Here is an 11,155-nt window from a genome sequence, read left to right on the forward strand (position 1 = left end):
CTATCGTTGGTGAGTCTAGAGAATTCACAAAGTGATGTCAACCTATTAAGACTAGTAACGATCGACATGGAAGAGTGTGGAATGTTGGATCCCAAGGATCGTATAGTTTTTCCAACTCTTCCACATTTAAAAACTGAAAGGACAACTTCCCTTTATATTTTCCTAAGCCACGCTTCAGTTTCTTGGCTGATTGAGCCAACTCCTGATTAGATTCACAGCTAGAGACATCTTGATGACCTTTATGCTTCTTGGCCTTTTTGGATACTTTGAATGTTTCTTCCTTAGGTTCATACTTCTCTCTTCCTACTCTCATCTCATAGGTTGTGAGAGTACTAAGAAGCTTGTCCATCTTGAGAACCTTTAAATTATCCATTTCTTCAATAGATAAGACTTTGGCATTAAATCTGATGGGAAGAGATCTTAATATTTTCTAAACAATCATCTCTTTCTTGACCTCTTGACCTAGTCCTCTAATCATAATGATTACTTCATCAACTCTGAGCAATTATTCTTCTATACTCTCATCTTCACTCATTCTCAAGCTCTCAAAGCTCATTCTGAAGGTTTGAATTTTCACCTGCTTGAATTTATCATTTCCTTCATGATTGATTAATCGTTACCCACACATCCCTAGTAGAATTATAATGCATAACCTTTACAAGTTCTGATTGATTAAGACAAAAGAGAATGACATTCTTGGCTTTAGATATATTCACATACAATTTTTTACCATCTGCATCACTAGGAGGAATATCAAGGACATTGTAGTCTACTAGCAGTGAAGTCTAAACATCTACTCCCAAGGACATAATGTACGCTTCCATCCTTACTTTCGGAAAGACATAGTTTGTCTCATCGAAGATTGGTATTTTTCTTGAGAAATCCTCTTGACTCTTTTGCCTAGACATAATTCCTTATATATGTACCTTCTGGTGGTTAGACTGTTCTTGAAGGAACGTGGCTCTGATAACAATTGTTGCAATAAGGAATTACTAAGATGGGGGTGAATTAATAATAGTGAGATTCTCAAAACTTTTTGCTGAATATGATTTTAGTTCTTTCCTCTATTGTCTCTTACTTATGAGATCATTCATTCATAAATAAAGTGAGCAGCAAGATTAAGAATTCATATGTTCATACAATCTATGACATGAGCAACGCACACATATTGACACCAGTGTTTTCATGTGGAAACCCAAAGGGAAAAAACCACCAATCTATTTTTGTTTATGATGTAAATTAAGAACCTACTTAATTACATCAATTTGTTTGTGAGCACCCACTCATAGGAGGCATCGACCCCCTTAGGTTAGTAAGTTCCTACTTGCCAAGAGGCACCAACCTCTTCTAAATGTAGGCCACCAACTGCTATTGACACTATTATAATTTTCATACAATTTTCAAATCTAAAACAGAGGCATATACAATTATGGAAAAAACACCAATATGGTTGGTTGCAGAAACAACTTTTACTCTCAGTCGTTTATTGTTCCACAAACGCCTTTGGTCTTACACAACAACACTATAAACTTTGCTCACAACAACATATCCTCAACCCTCTATCTTCTGTAGCACATGCTCTTTGCTTCACACCTTTCATTTCTACTCTTGAGCTCATTTCACATCAAACTCTCTGTTCACATTGCTAAGCTTTTCAACAATACACTCTTCCCCACTTTCCTTGATTGCAATCAATGGTTTTTATCCTCTACGACAGACTGCACGATGATGTCTGTATTGTATGTTTACACATTGCCCGTGTGTATATTTGTATGGCTCCTCCTGCCGTTGTTGCATTTGATGGTTTAATTCTGCCGTGGAATTAAACATAAGGATGGGCTTCTGAGTTCTTCATAGACTCCCTCTGTAGTGCTCCATACTAAGAATTTAATCTCAGTATTCCTGAACACTTTATCATAACTTCACATGCTTATTGAATTCTTTTCAGAGCTTCACAATGCTCAGGAATGGCCACTCTATTCCTTATTTAAATCTACAAGACGTGCATGGGAAATAGGAGCTGGCTTTCTTCATCTCATCAGTTGTTCTCTATGGAATGCTGTCCTTGTTGACTTGTTTTAGCACCTTTTGCAGATCCCACTGACTTCATAAACCATCTATGATGATTTTCATTTAATCTCTAGATGTCGACCCATTCCTATTTTTAATTCTCTGTATTGTTACATCAGAGCCACAGAATATCGTAACTCATATAAAATGAATGTTATAAAATCAAACAGTTTCGATACCTTTATCCCCTTGGCGATTAGCCCTTAGTTCCTTTTTTCTCCACATGACCATGTGCCAATTAATATTGGAGCCCTTAAATATTGTAACTTTTATTGAAGAGTACTTATGAAATTACAATGTCTCGATTGTGTTTAGCTCCCTCTGCTTATCCCTTTATCGCATTTCCATCATAGGACTCAGTGTCGTAACTGGGGGCATAAAACTTAGGTGTTAAGCCTCTTCTACGCCCTTGTTTCTTTGAACTTCCAGGACCAAGTGAAGATATTACATCAAAGCCCCTTTAATGATAACCTATTTCAAATGACATTTGCATAAGAGTTATGAGGTCATCAACCTTCGATATGCTGACCTCTGAGATGATGTCATGATTTCATCATATCTCCATGTGGCTCCTCTTGAGTGGTGACACGTGTCACCTTGATTTACCTCATTAGATCACCAAAAATTCCAAAAGAATCTCCCATGTGACCATTGTATTGCCACGTCATGCTGATGTCATTTTCCACTCCAGCTCTTAAGGACCAAGCAATTGCAAAGAGTTATTGTAATTATACCCCTAGTTCCTTTTTCTACAATAACAAGGTGGACAATTAGTCCACCGAAATTAGCGAGTACATAAAATGGGACTAATTGTGGAATGCTAAGACATCACCTTTCTAAATTTTAAAGTCTATACATATTTCTTCTGCCAAAGCGAAATACGTTGGCCCTCGTAACGCGCACAAAAATCTGAGCATCCATGCATTAAAAATCGACACGGTTTCCTTCGCACAATTATTGTGTCGGGAGGAGCATTCTACAGAGCAATATAACCCCAATGTATAAGTATGTCACGTCCTCACAAAAATAATAAATTTAATTTTAGCCAAAACATTAGCCTGAATCTTAAATTATATATAACTTGAAATAATATTTAGATTATATATAACTTTTTACTAAGAATAATTATTAAAATATAACTATATATTGTTATAGATAATTTTAATGGATAATAAATTATCTCATGCTTATGATACACCCCAATTTGAATAGATCATAAATTTAAGTTTAACAAAAACAAAATACCACATTAAAATTCCAAATTAGGTAAAATTTTACACATTTATACCATTTCTTAAGTCAAACGGAGAAAGTTAATTCAACACAAAGAATCTAAAATCTTCCTCCAAAATCTTTTAATATTATTTTAAATAAATATTTGTAAAATAAATATTTAAAAAGAAAAACCATATCCATGGATATTTTAAAATTTGTAAAGACATAAATATTTCCACACCAAAGTTGTAATATTTGAAAATATTAATTTGATGTAGTTTTATTATAAGTTTTGTTACCATGCCATGTAAAAAACACCATTAATTCTAATATTAATATTAAAAGATTAATAATAATAATAATATTAAATATAATATTAATATATTATAATATTATTAAATTTAATAATTTTGGATTAATACAATATTAAAATTAAAAAAATATCCAATTTTTCATATTATAATATATATTAATATATCATGATATATATTAACTCTAGATATATATGGAGAGAAAAACAAAAACATAGAGTGATAGAAGTGGAGAGATAGAGGGAGTGACAAGGGAGATATGGAGATAAACTGAAGGAGAGTGGGGTAGGAGGAGTGAAGAGAGAGGGAAAGAGAGTAGTGAGAGAGGGAGAGAAGGGTAAGAGAGAGCGAGGGAGACATAAAGATGGAGGTGGGAGAGAGAAGGAGAGAGGAGATAGTGACAAGGTTGGAGGGCAGAGAGAGGGAGACGAGGGGAGAGAGAGGGAGGTAGGAGAGAAAGGGATATAGGGGAAGGACTAGAGAGAGGAGGAGAGAGGGAGGGATAGAGAGATGGAATTTTAGGGGGAGAGAGGGAGTGAAGAAGAAAGACATAGAGAGAGAAAAGTGGAGAGAGAGAGGGAGTGACAAAGAAGAGATGGAGAGATAGTGTGTAAGTTTTGGGGTGAGATAGAGAGACAAAGCAAGAGAGATGGAGAGATAGTGTGCAAGTTTTGGGGTGAGATAGAGAGAAAAAGAAAGAGATATGGAAATAAGGGAGGAGAGATGGAGAGATGAGAAAGGGAAGGAGAGAGTGATAGAGTTGGAGGGTGAAGAGAAAGAGAGGGGGGGAGATAGAGCGAGGTGGGAGGGAAAGGGAGAGAAAAGGAAGAGAGAGAGGATGTGAGGGAGAGAAGAACATACAAATGGATTTGGACAGGGAGAGAGGGAGGTAAAAAGAAATACATAGAGAGAGAAAGGTAGAGAGAGGGAGTGATAAGGGAGATAGACAAAGGGAGAGAGGTGAGCAAGAGGGAAGAGAGATAGAAGGGGGAGACAGGGAGACAAGGGGAAGAGAGATAGAGAGGGAGAGGGAGTGGGAGGGAGAGATAAATAGATATGGAGAAAGAGTATGTATGTTTTGGGGGCATAAAAAGGGACTAAGAAGAGGCAGAAGGAGATAGAGATATAAATAGGAGGTGGAGAGAGGGAAGAATAGGGAGATAGAGATAGGGAAGGAGGGAGACATAGATAGATATATGGAGAGAGAGAGAGAGAGAGAGTTTGAGGGGTGAGATAAAGAGACAAAGAAGGAGATATGGAGGGAGATATATATATATAGATATATATATGGAGAAGGGAGAGAGTGAATAAGATTTCCTGCAATATTCGCATTGGTTTCAATGTAGATGATGATTTCTAATCTTATTTGATTTTTTGCATTAGATGAATTGATTTTAGTGTAGATGTTGATTTCTAATTATATTTGATTGCCTGCACTAGATGCATTGATTTCATGTAGATGTTGATTTCTAGTCCTATTTGATTTCTTTCTCTAGATGCATTGATTTCAATGTATATGGTGATTTCTAATCCTATTTGATTGTTTGCACTAGATGCATTGATTTCAGTGTAGATGTTGATATATAATATTATTTGGTTCCTTGCACTAGATGCATTTATTTAAGTGTAGATGTTGTTTTGTAATTTTATTTGACTTCTTGCATTAGATGCATCGATTTCAATGCAGTTGTTTTTTAATCATATTTGCTTGTTTGCATTAGATGGATTAGATATTGTTAATCTTGAAGCTGTAAATTATTAAAAATATTTTCAAGATTAGATGGAGGAGGGAGAGAGGGAAGAATATTTCTTGCACAAGATGCATTGATTTCAGTGTAGATGATGATTTCTAATCCTATTTGATTGCTTGCACTAGATGCATTAATTTCAGTCTAACTGTTGATTTATAATTATATCTGATTGCATGCACTAAATGCATTGATTTCAATGTAAATGTGGATTTCTAATCCTATTTGATTGCTTGCACTAGATGCATTGATTCGAGTGTAGATGTTGATCTCTAATATGATTTGATTGCTTGCACTAGCTTAATTGATTTCAATGTAGATGTTGTTTTCTAATCCTATTTGATTTCTCACATTAGACGCATTAGATGTTGTTAATATTAAGGATGTAGGTTATTAAAAATATATTTTTCAAGATATATTTTGTATTACCTAAAGTGACATTATTAAGAATTAATTACTTGTCAAAAGTTGTGATACCTACACTTGACATGAAATAGATATGAAAAATCAATTCTCTTGTAAAGTGAAAATTAATCCTTAACAAGATCGTCTCCCTTCTTCATCACCAACTAATTACTAATACCCAAGTACATATATTCAAAACTACATATATGCAAAATTGCTAATAGATAATTGCATACAACAATGTATTCAAAAGGTTTATAAAAGGAAAATATATATTTATAAACATTCAAAATAAATCATAATATTCTTGAAGGAGTTGTGATAATTGTTTAAAGAAACAAATAATGCAAAAATTTTGTAAATCTGGCTGCTTATTAAAAAAAAGAATACATTATTTCTTGACTTTGAAAAATAGACTATAAATAAAAAAAAATAATCAAAATATTTTAGAAGGGAATAAATTATTTCAAACATTAGCAAAGAAACAAATTATTTCAAGATAAGCTTCATGCAGTAAATTATTGAAAATACTCTTTAATATATATTTAGCAATGCCTGGAGGAACACTATTAAGAATTAATTAGTTGTCAAAAGTTGTGATACCTAAAATTAAATGAAATAAATGTGCAATATCAATCCTCTTGCAAACTATTAACAATAATGTCTCCCTTCTTCATCACCAACTAATTACTAATACTCAATTACATACATATATAAAAATATAACACAAATGTAACATTCACAAGCATTACGATCGAAAGCCAAATACATAAACACACAAACCACTCAAAGCATCCAAACACGGGCTTATAAACCATTCAAGGCAAGCAACATAGGCTAAATTAAAGAAGATCATGATATGGTCATACAAGAAAACAAAACATAACGTGAATTTTTAAGTTTATCTCAAACATATACATAATAATGATAATCTAAAAATGTGACATTGTTTCCCTCAACTGGAGCCAACTTAGATCCATCTAACACCAGATTTATCATGTGTTGAGAGGGATCAAATCCCTCGAGGTGAAAAATTTTCCTCAGGTTCTACACTCCAGTGATTATTAGCAGCTGAGATCCATCTAATATCAGATCTATCATGTGGCGAGAAGGATAAAATTCCTCGAGGTGCAAACCTTTCCTCAAGTTCTACACTCCAAAAAGAAGGTTTGCACCTTGATGGATTTTATCCCTCTCGATGCATGGCAGATCCAATATTAGATGGATCTAAGCTCGTAATAATCATCGATCCGTAGGCTATTATTACACATGATATAATGCATAGTTATTATTCAATCGGTTTCCTAGAATGATGTGCACGAAAATCAACGTGTTCATTGTGGTTGTATGATAACCAATATTTCTATAATTGTAGCTCCATTAATAAACTGGGCAATATATGGAAACATTTGGATTTTGTACTTCCCTAAATCCAAGGGTTAGCATATAATGCCCCAGTGCATTAATGGAGCCATAGCTCCAAAAAAATCAACAAAACCCAAAATAGAAGAAGAAGAAACCGATAAATATATAAGAGAGAGTTATGTACCCATTAAAATCTTCTGGAAGTGACCAGCCAGAGAGACGACCGAGTTGGAACAGAGCAGCTTTCCATTCATGGATTTCCTGCGGGTTGTATCTCCCACTCATCTCATGCTCTTTGAATGCTTGGGAAAATGGGTTCCCACGTTAGTCTGGATGCCGAACTTGGGCAGGAGTGACGTTGTAAAATAGATGGATGGCAATGGATGACGGGTTTACCTGCATCTCCAACACCATATGCGAGGCTTCCCTAAGACACCATGGTGATTGTGCATAGTTAGTGGAGAATATGGGCATTAGGATGCGACTCTCCTCAATTGCGTGTTGTAGGGTTGTAGAAATGTCGTCTCCCGTTTTGAGACTGTAGGTGTCAAGGAAGGCATGGAAGCACGCATTTGTGAGAGCATGGTAGAGATGGTCGACATACCCTCTTGTCACATCGGTCCCTCTGAAACCCAGAAAAATATCATATTTATATGCCATGTATAATATCCAATTTGTCATATTATACTATAGATTAATATATCATGATATATATTAACTCTAGATATATATGGAGAGAAGAACAAAAACATAGAATGATAGAGGTGGAGAGATAGAGGGAGTGATAAGGGAGAGATGGAGATAAATTGAAGAGCAGGGTGGGGGGGGGGGGGGAGGATTGAAAATAGAGTAGTGAGAGAGGGAGAGAAGGGTAAGAGAGAGCGAGGGAGACATAAAGATGGAGGGGTGAGAGAGAAGGAGAGAGGAGATAGTGACAAGGTTGGACAGTAGAGAGAGAGAGACGGGGGGAGAGAGAGGGAGGTAGGAGATCAAGGGATAGAGGAGGAGGACCAGAGAGAGGATGAAAGAGGGAGGTAGGAGAGAAAGGGATAGAGGGGTAGGACCAGAGAGAGGACTTGAGAGATAGGACTTGAGAGAGAGGAGGAGAGAGGGAGGGATAGAGAGAGGGAGTTTGAGGTGGAGAGAGGGAGTGAAGAAGAAGATAGAGAGATGGAGTTTGAGGGGAAGAGAGGGAGTGAAGAAGAAATACATAGAGAGAGAAAAGTAGAGAGAGAGAGGGAGTGATAAAGAAGAGATGGAGAGATAGTGTGTAAGTTTTGGGGTGAGATAGAGAGACAAAGAAAGAGAGACAAAAATAAGGGAGGAGAGAAGGACAGATGAGAAAGGGAAGGAGAGAGTGACAGAGTTGGAGGGTGAAGAGAAAGAGGGAGGGGAGAGATAGAGGGAGGTGGGAGAGAAAGGGCGAGAGAAGGAAGAGAGAGAGGATGTGAGAGAGAGAAGGATAGATAGATGGAGTTGGAGGGGGAGAGAGGGAGGTAAAAAGAAATACATAAGAGAGACAAAGGCAGAGAGAGAGAGAGGGAGTGGTAAGGGAGATAGAGAGAGTGGGAGAGAGGTGAGAAGGAGGCAAGAAAGATAGAAGGGGGAGATAGGGAGACAAGGGGAAGAGAGACAAAGGGGGAGAGGAAGAGGGAGGGAGAGATAAATATATATGGAGAAAGATTGTGTATGTTTTAGGGGTGTAAAAAGAGACAAAGAAGAGGCATAAGGAGATAGAGATATAAATGGGATCTCGAGAGAGGGAAGAAGAGAGAGATATAGAGAGGGAAGGAGGGAGACATATATATATATATATATATAGAGAGAGAGAGAGAGAGAGAGAGAGAGAGAGAGAGAGTTTGGGGGGTGAGATAGAGAGACAAAGAAGGATATATGGAGGGAGATATAGATATAGATGGAGAGGGGAGAGAGAGAATAAGATTTCCTGCACTAAATAAATTAGTTTCACTGTAGATGATGATATCTAATCCTATTTGACTGCTTGCATTAGATGAATTGATTTCAATGTAGATGTTGATTTCTAATTATATTTGATTTCCTGCACTAGATGCATTGATTTCATGTAGATGTGGATTTCTAATCTTATTTTATTGCTTTCTCTGTATGCTTTGATTTCAGTGTATATGGTGATTTCTAATCCTATTTTATTTCTTTCTCTAGATGCATTGATTTCAGTGTATATGGTGATTTCTAATCCTATTTGATTGTTTGCACTAGATGCATTGATTTCAGTGTAGATGTTGATTTCTAATACTATTTCATTCTTTGCACTAGATGTGTTTATTTAAGTGCGGATGTTGATTTCTAATCTTATTTGATTGCTTGCATTAGATGCATTGATTTTAGTGTAGTTGTTTTTTAATCCTATTCACTTACTTTCATTAGATGGATTAAATATTATTAATCTTGAAGCTGTAAATTATTAAAAATACAAATTTGACTTCGCCACTGTATAAATATGATTGGTGGTGATCCAAACCAAACTAGAGAAACCAAATTAAAAATATACAAATTTTACTTCGAGAGACGATACAAATATGATATGTGGTCATTCAATCCAACCAGAGAAACCAAATTTAGAATATACAAATTTTACTTCCCCAATCATGGGCATTTGCTACAAATATGATATGTAGTCTTCCTAATCCGAACGAAAACAGAGAAACCAAATTTAAAAGATACAAATTTTAGTTCCCGGACCAAGGCTACGATAGAAATATGATCTGGGGTCATCCGAACCATACCAGAGAAACCAGATTTAAAATTTTACATATGATCATTTGAACCAAACCAGAGAAACTACAGATGACGCTGGGCTCAGACTTTTGATGGACCATGGTTGAAAAGTAGTATTAAATTGAAGGCCAGCTGCGGCGGCCTGTCATGCAATGCTTAGCCACATCTTCGACCACGCGCTTCACCAGCACTGCTTCATAGCTGCAATGCGCAGAGTTTATAAAAATCAACAAAATCCAAAAACAGAAGCAGAAACCAATAAATATATAACATCAGTGCAGAGCTTTTAAAAATCAACAAAACCCAAAACAGAAGAAGCAGAAACCGATAAATATATAAGAGAAAGTTATTTACCCATTAAAATCTTCTGGAAGTGACCAGCCAGAGAGACGACAGAGTTGGAACAGAGCAGCTTTCCATTCGTGGATTTCCTGCGGGCTGTATCTCCCACTCATCTCATGCTCTTTGAATGCTTCGGCAAATGGGCTCCCACTTTGGTCTGGACGGCGAACTTGGGCAGGAGTGACGTTGTAAAACAGAGGAATGGCAATGGATGATGCGTTTACCTGCATCTCCAACGCTACTTCTCGTGCCATATGCGAGGCTTCCCTGAGACACCATGGTGATTGTGCATAGTTAGTGGAGAATATGGGCATTAGGATGCGACTCTCCTCAATTGCGTGATGTAGGGTTGTAGAAATGTCGTCTCCCCTTTTGAGACTGTAGGTGTCAAGGAAGGCACGGAAGCCTGCGTTTGTGAGGGCGTCGTAGAGATGGTCGACAAAACCTCTTCTCAAATCGGTCCCTCTGAAACTCAGAAAAATATCATATCTCCTGAACTTCGCGTTGAAAAAGCTGATGCATGAGCCAGAAGGAAATGAAGCCATGAGACGGGAATGAAGGTTGAAAGGAATGAACAACCATGAGAGGCGTGCTTATATAAGCTTCCCAATCCTTGACCCGACAGTGAGTACAGTATAGGTAATTGTATTTCTAACTCTATAGATCCATTGCACCCTCGAAATCAATCAGTATACTTAATTTTGAGCGTGCATTAGTGTAAAGTTGCATGGATCACGGATTTGTCTTTCCGTGATGTAATGACATGCTTGTGATGCCCAATCAAATTAGTTGTCTTTCCTATACGTTTTAGAGGTGCATTAATGGATCAGGGATTTGTGCAAAGTTGCGTTTGTGACATCACCTTGTGATGTAATGACATGCTTGTGATGCCCAGTCAGATTAGTTGTCTTTCCTATATGTTTTAGACTTTCGTGAAATGCC

At 36.7% G+C, this 11,155-nt stretch overlaps 1 protein-coding gene across 1 annotated transcript; it reads right to left on the minus strand.

The window, feature by feature from the left end:
* Positions 1 to 9,987: 9,987 nt before the first annotated feature.
* LOC149252575 (toll/interleukin-1 receptor-like protein) lies at positions 9,988 to 10,758 on the minus strand. The gene is made up of 2 exons (XM_089454190.1): positions 10,226 to 10,758; positions 9,988 to 10,072 (listed from the first exon to the last, which is right to left on the minus strand). Exons 1-2 carry the CDS (start codon positions 10,756 to 10,758, stop codon positions 9,988 to 9,990), a joined length of 618 nt encoding a protein of 205 aa, XP_089310316.1.
* Positions 10,759 to 11,155: the final 397 nt, after the last annotated feature.

Source organism: Pinus tabuliformis, chromosome 7 (genome assembly GCF_031772625.1).
Source record: "Pinus tabuliformis cultivar Carrire ecotype Pingquan chromosome 7, CPIR1, whole genome shotgun sequence".
NCBI classification, from domain to species: domain Eukaryota; kingdom Viridiplantae; phylum Streptophyta; class Pinopsida; order Pinales; family Pinaceae; genus Pinus; species Pinus tabuliformis.